Source organism: Mus pahari, chromosome 1 (assembly GCF_900095145.1).
Source record: "Mus pahari chromosome 1, PAHARI_EIJ_v1.1, whole genome shotgun sequence".
Classification (NCBI taxonomy): domain Eukaryota; kingdom Metazoa; phylum Chordata; class Mammalia; order Rodentia; family Muridae; genus Mus; species Mus pahari.
In genome coordinates this window covers 17,545,117-17,555,474 of record NC_034590.1, presented here as the reverse complement: position 1 = coordinate 17,555,474, position 10,358 = coordinate 17,545,117, and the positions used below count along the sequence as shown (strand labels likewise).

The window sequence follows — 10,358 nt, the reverse complement described above, 5'->3', positions numbered from 1 at the left end:
GGTCAGCTGCTTCTGAGCAGGGGCTCCTGGGGACTGTACCTGCCCGGCAACCTGGAGGACAGTGTCCTGAGGTCTCCCAAGGATGGTCCTTGCCCCTGTATGTTTCCCTAATAAAGCCTTTTAACCCACATGCTGTCCCTCCCTGCTTGTGTTACACAGTGTGGGTCGACCCCAACACAGCTGCTAAGTCTTGAAGTCTGGGGGATGTGTGATGTTAGACCATTTCTAATACGGAAAAGCAGGTTCATCAGGATAGCTACCCACATGACAGCCTTTCTTTGACACATTATTATAATCTTCCTGTACCTGGTCAAACTTAACATCCCGAGACTCCAGTCTCAGGTCCAGTGTCCCACAACTGGGTTCTGAAACCTGGTGCTAACTGCTGAGTCACACCACAAAATGGCTGTGGCCGCTCAAGCCCCCCTGCTAGGTATGCTGGCTGCACAAAAGCCCACTTGGAAGCCCAAACTCAATGCTGGACGCTGTGGCACCTGGTTTGCCGACCACAACCCCAGCAAGATGGCTGTGCACAGAGTGGCACCAGTGTTTATTGAGGGCTCAGCCCTCGGAAAACTGGCGGTACAGTCGCTGCAGTGCAGGGTCCAGATGCTCCTGTAACCGGAATGGAATCTGAAGGATCTCCAGGAAGCCTTCAGCCAGTGTGGGCGGCTCAAACTGCTTCCTGTGGGATGGGGCTATGAGGCTCTGTACCCCACCTGCCCACCCCCTCCAGAACCCCAGAACCCCCGAACCTGTAGCTAAACATGACCATGTCTGACACGGGGGCATGCGAAGGGTCGGTCATCTCACGGAACTGCAAAATGGCACAAAAGTCAGAGGGTGCAAGGCTTAGATGAGGGGAGGGGTGGGGTGGGATGGGGCCTGAAGAGTGGCTCACCCTGTTGTTGTGGCGTGCCTGCTCTATTGTAGCACAGAAGTTGAAGCAGCGGCAGGGCACACCTGCATCTTTGGCGCATTGGATGTACCTGTGGAGGCAAAACAGCTGTCACTGCCACCTAGTACACGCAGTGGTCCCCTAGTACACTCAGTGCTCTCCAGTACACTACACGCAGTACTCCCTAGTACACGTAGTGCTCTCCAGTACACTACACGCAGTACTCCCTAGTACACGCAGTGCTCCCCTAGTATGCAGTGTTCCTTGAGCCCACCATGAATTCCCAGTACCTGGCCCGACTTGGGATATCTGGGTTGGTGTTGTCAATCACGACTTGCTTCCCCTGCCTCAGTGCCGCCTGGCATGAGCTCACACAGCGCTGCCACGAGCCCAGCGTGTCCTGTGGGACCCAGGGTAGATAACAAGTCAGTCTGGGGAGTTCCCATCCTTGAATGGTGGGGAGGGGGAGGTGCAGTCCCACTCACCCTGTTCACATGGACATAGCCAGCTGACACTAGGTGCTCCTGGATGAAAGTGGACTTGCCGGCTGTGGGGGCAGTAGAGCCATCAGCTAGTGCCTAGGACCCAAGTGAGTGCCAGGGAGAGCCAGAGGTCGGGCTGTAGCATCTCACCCCCAGGGAATCCTACTGCGACCACCACCTCGGGGTTGGGGCTCAGGAGAGAGCTGGACTCTGGGAGGTAGAGGGGCCCAGCACTGGAGATAGTCCTCTGGCAGGGGGACAAAAAGGGGGTGTGAGCCCAGGGAGCCCACAAGGGCCTTGCACCCTCTTCCCTTTTGGGCCTCACCGGGTCGAAAGCTGGAAGCTCAAAGCGGGCTGCTGGCCACTTAAGGAAAAACTCTTCCGGAGTGGCAAAGGGCAGGCCGACGTTAAGGGCGAACTGGGGAGGGAAAGCAGGGGTTAGGTGGGTGCAGAGGTGCGGTGAGGGCGGGTGTCACACGGACAGGGCGGGGCATAGACACCAGGCTTACCAGGCGGTCTGCACAGGAGAAATCCTTTTTTTTCCTCCCTGGGGCCCAGTTGGCTGTGCGCCCTGCTGCATCTGTAAGGAGAGGGCAACCCCGTCCAACACTGAGCTCTGAGAGGGTCCCTGAACCCCTAGAAGCCCGTGCCTCTTACCTCCCACGAAGATGCTGTCCTCCACGGAGATGGGGATGCCCTCGTTGGCCTACAGAGAGAGGCAGTGAGAAGTCCAACCCACCGATGGGACAGCAGAGGGGCAGGCTGGACCACACAGCAGGGCATTGCTGCCCAGTGTCTCGCCTGCTCCCCCAGTGGCCTCCAGGGGGCGCACATCCCGCAGCAGCCCACACTCCCTGCTCTTCCAACTTGGTGGCCCTAATTAAAGTGGGCCTTCCTGGATCCGTATGTTCCTACCTATGGGCTACTTCCTTCTCAGCCTGGTTCCCACATCCCTGCTACCTACCAGGCTCTTAGCCCTGAGCATTTCTGTTTACCCAACACTGCCTCAGACCCCTCAGAGGCTGGACCTGGTTACCCCGTGCCCCCAGCACCTGTAGGCATTTCCAGTGGCCACCCTTGTGGTGAGGGGAGGGCTGGGACAGACAGCATAAAAGGCAGGAGGGCGCTCACCTGCTCCTGCAGATGGTCCCACATGCCACTCACTGGCTTTCGGTTTAGACCTGTGTGCGTTGCCACCAGCACCTATGGAGGTAGCCAGGCCACAGTATTCTTAGTGTCTGTCCCCTTGGGATCTCAGAGGACAACAGTTCCTGTCAGCATGATCCCAGCCAAGGCCTCCCCCTCTCCCCCATGCACTGGCATGTTCTCCCTGGGTCTTTGTCCCATATAGTCCCTAAGTGTCCCTTCTGGCTGTACCTGAAATGGGACCCCTAGCTTCTCCAATATAGCTTCCACCTTGGCCTTGAACACCTCTGCCGGCAGCTTGCCTCGCCCGATGCCCATTTGGTTGGTGAAGATTACCAGCTGGGGACAGACAGAGACACACTGGAGCTGCGTCCCCAGAGCTCAGCCTGAACTCAACCCATGCATTTGCATGCACATGTCCATGCACACTCACACACACACACACACACACACACACACACACACACACACACACACACGCGCACAGGCTCCCACACCCACACACCTTGTAGCCCTCAGCATCCAGCTCCTGGAGCTTCTTTGGAATCTCTGGGTACAGAATCCTAAGGTGGATGGGAAGTAGCAGGTGACTTGTGATCTAAAGGACTCCAGGCTCCCAGCCCAGCTCCCTCCCATGTCCCACCTCACCTCCAGTCACTAGGGCTAGTGGGGAAGACCTTTCCAGAGCGGGTGGTGATGAGGGTCCCATCTAGGTCAAAGGCAGCCACCTGGTATCAACAACAACAGGGACAATACTGTCACCTCTGACCTTCCTTATAGGCTTACTGGCACTGGCTTTGTCTTCTTTTTCAAGACAAGGGTTTCTCTGTGTAGCCTTGGCTGTCTTGGAACTCACTCTACAGACCAGACTGGCTTTGAACTCACAGAGATCTGCCTCCCTCTGCCTCCCAGGTATAGGGATTAAAGGTGTGTGTGCACCTGGAGACACCAGCCTTTAAATACCAGTGTGTCTTCTGCCCTCCACTTCCAGTTTTTTTAAGTAGGGACCAGTGTCTCACAAATCCTTTTTCTCTGAGCATCTCCTTGGAGAATTAACAGCCCAGAAGGAGCAAAGGGCTTTGTTAGAAGAGATGACTCACTGGTTAGGAGCACACACATGTCAGATGGCCCGTAACTGCCTGTAACTATAGCTCCAGGGCACCCAATGCTCTCTGGCCTCTGCAGCCACCTGCATGCGCACAGTACACAGAAACTCATGCAGGCTCATATCAATTCCTAAAAACCAAACCTCACTGTTGGCTGAGTGCCCAAAAAAGGTCTGGTCAACACTGACTACAGGGCCTGATCTGTACCCTGTACCTCAGTGGTGGCAGCCACCACTGGCCACCACTGGTGTCTCCATCTTCTCTGCACAGAACAGTTGAGGCTCAGGAACTTTGATAAGACTAGCTCAGGGCTGCACAGGAAACTTTAAATTAACTGGCTAGCCTGTGGCGGCAGCAGGGGTGGCGGCCTCACCTTGCCCTGGGACTTCACTCCAGACGCTGTGAACACTAGTAACTTCTTTAAGCTCTCCCAGCCAGGTGAGGATTCCCGCACTCGCTTTTTCTGAGGCTCGGTATCCTCTCCCTCCTCCGGATCCACAGGAGTGTCCGGTGGAGTATCTGGCTGGGATCCTGGTGTGCTGAGCTCTTCCCAACGCAGGGTCAGGGGATATAGGCCATTAACCAGATAAAGGACATCCCCCAAGCTTAGAGAGCCAGACAATCCTGGCTTCAACTCCTGGAGCCCAACAGTTGACGGGTTAACACCCAGCTGCAGACAAAGGAGGAGCTACGGTTGGCCCCACCCCCGCCCCGCCAAGTCCAATACCTTAGCTCCCAATCAGATTTTTAACCTTCCCACCCATTCGTGTGGCCAGTCAGAACTTGGAAAGGTTAGAGGCTTCTAGTCTGGCACGGTGTTGAAGCGGAAAGCTGACCAGCCTTCTGAAGGGTTGTGATCTACCCGGCCCCTCTCCCAAGTCCTTGCTACCCGCTGCCAAGACACTGGTACCTGTTTCACTGCCACTGTCCGGGTTTCAGGGTCTGCAATCAGCTCCACTGAGGGTAAGGGGGTGGAGTCAGGGTTTACATCACGTACAGGGGCGTGGCCAACTACACTACTACTAGGACTTCAGTAGAAGAGGAACTTTCTCCCTTCCTTCCTCAATCCCCCAATACAGGTAGCCCAGGATCGCCTTGAACTCGCTGCATACTAGCGGCTGGGCTTGAGCGGATTTTCAAGCCTCTACCACCCAATTCTCTGGGTGACAGGGGTGTGTCACCCCCGGCTCAAGGCAGTTTATTCCTCAATAATACCAGGTTCTTCGGAGTCCCTAGGGTTGCTAGAGACTCGGACTTGCCCAGAACAGGTATTTTCTTTATCTGCAGGGTCGGCTTGTCCCATGAGATACATGGGGTTGACCGAGGTCTTGGGCATGGCCTGACGCATCACCGCCTGATGTATCCTGCCCAGCGACCGTCTCTCTGTTGTATCCTCCTCCCCTCCGGGGGCAATCTCCCAGATCCTCTCTATCCCTCCCATAATGCCTCGTCTTGCTTCTGGCTAGGCATAAGCTCCCCTGCTTCCTTCCAATCCCACTCCGCCACAGTTCCACTCCCGTGCCCACCTTGGTTTCGGGAGCACTTCCGGTCCGTCACTTGGGTCAGGGGTCCCCGACCGAGGACCAGGGCTTGGCCATCCGACGGCAGGAATATAGGGGGCGGCCCACCGGTGGGGCTCTGCAGCCACAGGCGGCCCCGGGATCCAAGCTGTGACATCCTCGGATGCTGTGAAGGGGAATAGAATCACCGTGGAGCTCGCTCAGCAGCCGGCAACCCACCCGCCACCGGAAGTCCTGATTTCCCAATAAGAGCAACACCGGAAATTCCGCCCCTTGCCCAGGGGCGGGCTCGACGTTTCCCAAGCTACCACAGCGGTTCCAATGCGCAGTGAGGATTGCATATAGTTAGAGTTAGAGTCAATTCTGAATTCATTCCCAAGTTCATCTATGCTGTGGGAAAGACTGTTCGAAGATTTGGCTCCTCCCACGGCGCATGCGCAGCCCTGACTCGCTTGGGGCGCTCTAAGCCAGTGCGGATAGGGGTCACTTGATCCCTACGCTAGAGTTACTTGTTTTTGTTTTGATTTTCATGTATATTATGTATGTATGTATGTATGTGTGTGTTTGTTTTAGTGAGACAGGCTCTCAGGATGTAGCCTTGTTAAAATTCTTTCCTGTGCATGGTGGCACATGAGTTTAATATTAATCCAAGTACTCGGGAGGCAGAGGCAGGCAAAGCCCAGCCTGGTCTACATAGTGATATTCTGCCCTCACCGCAAAAATAAAACAAAGAGGCAGTTGCTCTCCAGGGGAAGACCTAAAAAATGCCTACCCTTCTCCAAAGGCCTGAAGTATAATAACCTGAAATACGATCCCACCACAGATCATTCTGGGGAAGCCGACCATATTGGGTTTACAGAGCATAAGTGATGGTGGTTATGTTGCTACCTGCAAAAACCCACACCGGGCAGTTTTCACCTAGCAGAAATGAAGCCTCATTTCATACTGCACAGACAGACAGAGCCCTTCCCTTCCCCCTCGCCAGTATCCTCTAGCCCCTCCCCAAACCACGGGCAACTAGGGCAAAATCGCATATAGTTACTTGTGAGGAACAGCTGGGTACTAAGGTCAGGGTCCCATGACCTTGCCTCCTCCTTCTATGAGCGAAATCTGTCAAAAAGCCCAGCTGCAGTTATCTTTCAGCCCAGACAAGTTTTTTTGGCGTGTACGTTAATCCACTGTACACCCAAGCTGGGCTCAAACTTAGTTGGCAGGGCACGCCTTTAAGTCTAAAGTGGAGGCAGAGGCAGGCGGATCTCTGAGTTTAGTTCCAGGACAACCAGGGCTACGCACAGTAACCCTATCTTGAAAAACACTCTAAAAGCCGAGGTGGCAGGGAGAGGGGAGGAAGGAAGAAAATGCCAACACACTTGGCCCATTGATGGGTTGTTTTACTTTTTGATACCAGGGGATTCACCTGCTCCTGTCTCCCAAGTGCTAGAATTAAAGGTGTGTGCCACCGCTTACGTTTGTTTTGTTCTTTGAGGCATGGTCTCAAGAAGTCTAGATTGACATGAAAACCTGTGCCTCCCAAACCCACCTCCCTGCTGATGGAATGACAGATCATCATAGCAGCGGGAAGAAACCAGCTTGTCCTTAGTATTCGAAGCGCATAGCTTCACTATACACTCTTCCTTTGCTTTTACGATGCCAGCCCCTTTGCAATAAAGTGGGAAAATCACTTCTACTCCTGGGACAAATATGCTAAAGCTGGGTATGATGGGGCAAATGGGAAGTTCCAGCACAAAAACTGAGGAGATAGCCTGGGCTACAAAGTGAAATCATCCCCAAAACAAAATAACAAAAGGGAGGCACTCCGGATTACTAGTTTGAAGATGACAGCCCTTATCCTCTTCTCATCTTTGGATGCTGGGAAATGGATTCCCTGGTCTACCTTTCTACCGTTCCCAGTTATGCCACCAAGACTGGGTGTCGAACCCTGAACTTCATTTAATTTTCTTTTTGTAGCCCTGGCTGTCCTGGAACTCACTCTGTAGATCAGGCTGGCCGAACTCAGAAATCCGCCTGCCTCTGCCTCCCGAGTGCTGGGATCAAAGGTGTGCGCCACCACTGCCCGGCTTTTTTTTCTTTTTCCCATTTAATTTTCGTGAACGCTTCATAGTGTTCCCACACACAACACGAACTCACTAGTCAGAGGTAAAACTTTAATCTCAGAGCGCCCCTCCCTACCCCCATCCCACTCTCCAGTACCCAAGTCTAGGGCCGGAAAGTGAGGCCCCCCCGGCCCCCCCACCTTGGGTGGGAGAGGGCCTTTTAAGGCACCTGTTAGGGTCGGGGGACAGGAAGCTGGTACTGTCCTAGGTACAGGACAAGTTTTGATGGACAGGCTGTGGTGCGGTGGAACCTATAGGGGGCGTCAGACGCAGAGAGGAACCAGACTGTTCCCTGGGGGATCGGGATACAATTGTCAGGACTCAGGCAAAGAGAACAACAAAAACAAAAACAATCGATTAACAGCCCTAGTAGTGTAAGAAATTCAAGGCCTTGGGCCAATTCTGGGTTAGGGAGGGCTTGGCCACACTCCCAGGAGGCCGGGACCAATCGGGTAGGGGAACTCTGGAAGGGCGCGGGCAACTCTCCCCGCAGACACTGGCTGAGCAGCGCCAGCTCCCGCAGCTGGGCTCCGCCCTGGGGCCGCGAGTCAAGGCTGTGCGGGCAAAGCTTCGTTTGCTGGGCAAGAAACCGAGTTGACCCTCGGAGCGTTTAGAACCAGCCCCGCCCAACCGGAGCCAGCCAATCCTGAAAAGAATTGTTCTCTTGCAGTGGCCTCTCGCAGGCCGAGGCTTTCTGCACGCTTAATATTTCCGCTTCAGCTTCTGGAAGTCGCTGGTATTGAGCCGCGGCCGCGGAAGATCCCCGAAGACCTGGGTGTCCTCAGCCTCCCGCAGCACCAGCGCGCGCATGCTGGCCGCTATTCGGTCTAGGTCGGGCGAGGAGGGCTGTGGGAGAAGGGAACTGTCAGCGTGCAGGGCCCGCCTCCCAGATTGTCCTGCAGGCTGCGACCCGGCGCGGTCCGCCTCCCACCTCCTTCATGACTCTACCACTAAGAAGCAGGGGCCCAGTGCAAGGTCCCCGGGCCGGCCACTCTTCGGCCAAGACAGCAGGCATCCCACCCGAATCTAGCGGGTCGCCATATGTAGACTAGCAATGGAAGGCGCCGGCGCCCCGAGCGGGGTGTCACGTGATCACTCAGTGCCTTGTCCCCTCTACTTTAGGGAGTTTTCCCGTGAAGGGGGCGCCAGGTTAGGCCAGTCCAGTCAAAGACCGCCGCACACGGAGACTGAATCCCGGGAGATACTTTAACCTGGAGCCTCAGTTTCCCTGACTCCCCCCCCAAATGACTCTGGACAGATGAGGGAGGGGCTCCCCGCGGCAGACCACTTGTCTCGCACCCCCACCCCCTCACCGGGCCATTCTCCTCATCTGAAGATCGGGCTTCTGTCCTCTTCTCCTTGAAGGCCCACACTGGCACCGACACGGGCAGAGACTTGGCATACTGCTGGGTTGGCAGGGCTGAGGCCGGGGGCTGGGGGCAGGCTGGGGGACCGGCGGGCGTCTCCTCGCTCAGGCTGCCGTCTATGATACAGGGAAGCTTCAGCTTCTGTCCCCCTACCCTCTGCCTGGCCTCCTAGAGCTTGGACAACCCAGGATCCTCACCGTCTGTGCTCTCCGGGTCTGACTCGCAGAAGGGGGGCAGGTCCTGGAGGGTGGCATCCTCATCCATCATGAAGAGACCTGTGGGGGAGACAGGCCCTGCAGTTGGTCCCTGGGTCGCAACACTTTTTCATTTGCCTCCCTGGTCACTTAGGGTCCCTTCCATTATCAGGTTCTACTAGATTCAACATGGTGCTTAGGACATGGCCCAAAAATAACTCCCAAAGAAAAATGGTCTGGTGGGGACAAATGAAAGACCTCAATACCATGTCACTTGCCCGAGGTTTCAAAGACCCGACACCAGAACACCCGGCTATATCGCCCATAGCCTTTATGAAAGGCAGGCTTCTTTAGGAAGGCCGAGGTTGCCAGCCACCAGCAATGACGGCAAATGAACAACTCCTATTCACTCCTCAAAGCCCTGTGACAGTACGTTCTCTGAGAAGCGTCCAACTTCCTTACTCTCCCCACACAGCTGTCTCTAGATGCCCAACGTGGGATTGCATAGGATACGGAAAATGCTGTCTTTAGCCTTAACATGCCACGTAACGTGTACTCGTTACCATCTCTGACCCTGGCCTCAGCTGCAGCAGTGTCCCCGCCTCCCTTGGATGGGATGGCGGCCACTACCCCTCTCCAGAAACACCTGCACGTCCCACCACTGCCTTGGCCAGACAAGAAGCCCTCAAGGGAATCTCCCAACACTGGTGTGCTGTGTTTGCTCCCATCAAGTGGTTGGCCCTTGTGTGAGGCTTGGAAGGACCCACAGAACACCCTGGACAAGTGTTCAGTTAACCAGCAACCCCACCCCAGCGCCCTATTAGCTCACCTCCATTATCACTACCGCCCAGCCGCTCCCCAGATGTCTCTGTTTCAGTGGGCTCATCCTCATCTTCCTCCTCATCCTCCCTGGCCAAGGCTGGCCGAGGTGGTGGGCTAGGAGCAGGGCTGGGCGGCTGTGGTGCTGGTGGGGGACCAGGAGGTCGGGTGGCAGTGGCAGCCCTGTGCGCCTGTGCGATGTCGTGGAGGCAGCGTCGGGCAGCCTCTGCCAGGGCTCCGCGGCCATGGGCGGCATAGGCACAGGGTCCAGGGCGGGGCGGTGGCGGCGGTGCTGCAGTCAGTAATACCAGCTCTGTGCCAGTGCGGGCCCGAAAGCGCTCGGCAGCCCCCACGACGGCTTCCCACAGTTCCTCTGGCCGCCCAGACGCCATCCGAGCCCTGTGGGCCAGAGCAGGATAGAGGGGCTAAGGATACCGCTACCATCACTACCCACCCTGAGGGCCGACTACTGCAATGCGACTCCCCTCCAGGGCACGCGGCCGTCCCAGATGAGCTCCCCCAATTCCCACACCTGTCTCCCCTGGGATCCTTCCCAGTCCTAGCTTTCCTTTTGGCCCCATCCTTTTCCACACGGGAACTACACAAAGTCTTTGAGTCTCCATCTGTTTTGGCTATGAACATTAAGTCAAGCTGGTTTGTGGTTATTTAGTCTGGCTGCTGCTGCTTCTTTTTTTTTTTGTTTTTTTTTTGA

At 55.7% G+C, this 10,358-nt stretch overlaps 2 protein-coding genes across 5 annotated transcripts in view; both read right to left on the bottom strand.

The window, feature by feature from the left end:
* Positions 1-533: 533 nt before the first annotated feature.
* Positions 534-5,573, bottom strand: Pnkp (polynucleotide kinase 3'-phosphatase). Its single transcript, XM_021199167.1, has 17 exons — positions 5,411-5,573; positions 5,159-5,318; positions 4,543-4,589; positions 4,006-4,302; positions 3,175-3,254; positions 3,032-3,089; positions 2,758-2,865; positions 2,512-2,583; positions 2,038-2,086; positions 1,890-1,960; positions 1,706-1,798; positions 1,531-1,627; positions 1,384-1,445; positions 1,189-1,298; positions 902-989; positions 756-817; positions 534-685 (listed from the first exon to the last, which is right to left on the bottom strand). The coding sequence occupies exons 2-17, from the start codon at positions 5,307-5,309 to the stop codon at positions 562-564; spliced, it is 1,569 nt and encodes a 522-aa protein (XP_021054826.1). The 5' UTR covers positions 5,310-5,318; positions 5,411-5,573; the 3' UTR covers positions 534-561.
* A 1,720-nt stretch (positions 5,574-7,293) lies between these two features.
* Akt1s1 (AKT1 substrate 1) overlaps positions 7,294-10,358 on the bottom strand; it is a 6,445-nt gene continuing 3,380 nt past the window's right edge. For all 4 annotated transcript variants that reach the window (XM_021201978.2, XM_021201969.2, XM_029547259.1 and 1 more), the window contains exons 2-5: positions 9,657-10,045; positions 8,831-8,908; positions 8,580-8,749; positions 7,294-8,112 (exon numbers count right to left, since the gene is read on the bottom strand). In XM_021201978.2, coding sequence (XP_021057637.2) covers positions 7,969-8,112; positions 8,580-8,749; positions 8,831-8,908; positions 9,657-10,045 — 781 coding nt within the window. In that variant the 3' untranslated portion in view covers positions 7,294-7,968. The remainder of the gene's footprint in view (positions 8,113-8,579; positions 8,750-8,830; positions 8,909-9,656; positions 10,046-10,358) is intronic.

Coding starts and splice junctions, on each gene's coding strand:
- Pnkp (XM_021199167.1), bottom strand. CDS start 5,309: ATGTCACAGCTTGGATCCCGGGGCCGCCTGTGGCTGCAGAGCCCCACC. Junction 1,446..1,530: donor CGCAGTAGGATTCCCTGGGG/GTGAGATGCTAC, acceptor CTGCCCCCACAG/CCGGCAAGTCCACTTTCATC. Junction 990..1,188: donor GATATCCCAAGTCGGGCCAG/GTACTGGGAATT, acceptor TTGCCTCCACAG/GTACATCCAATGCGCCAAAG.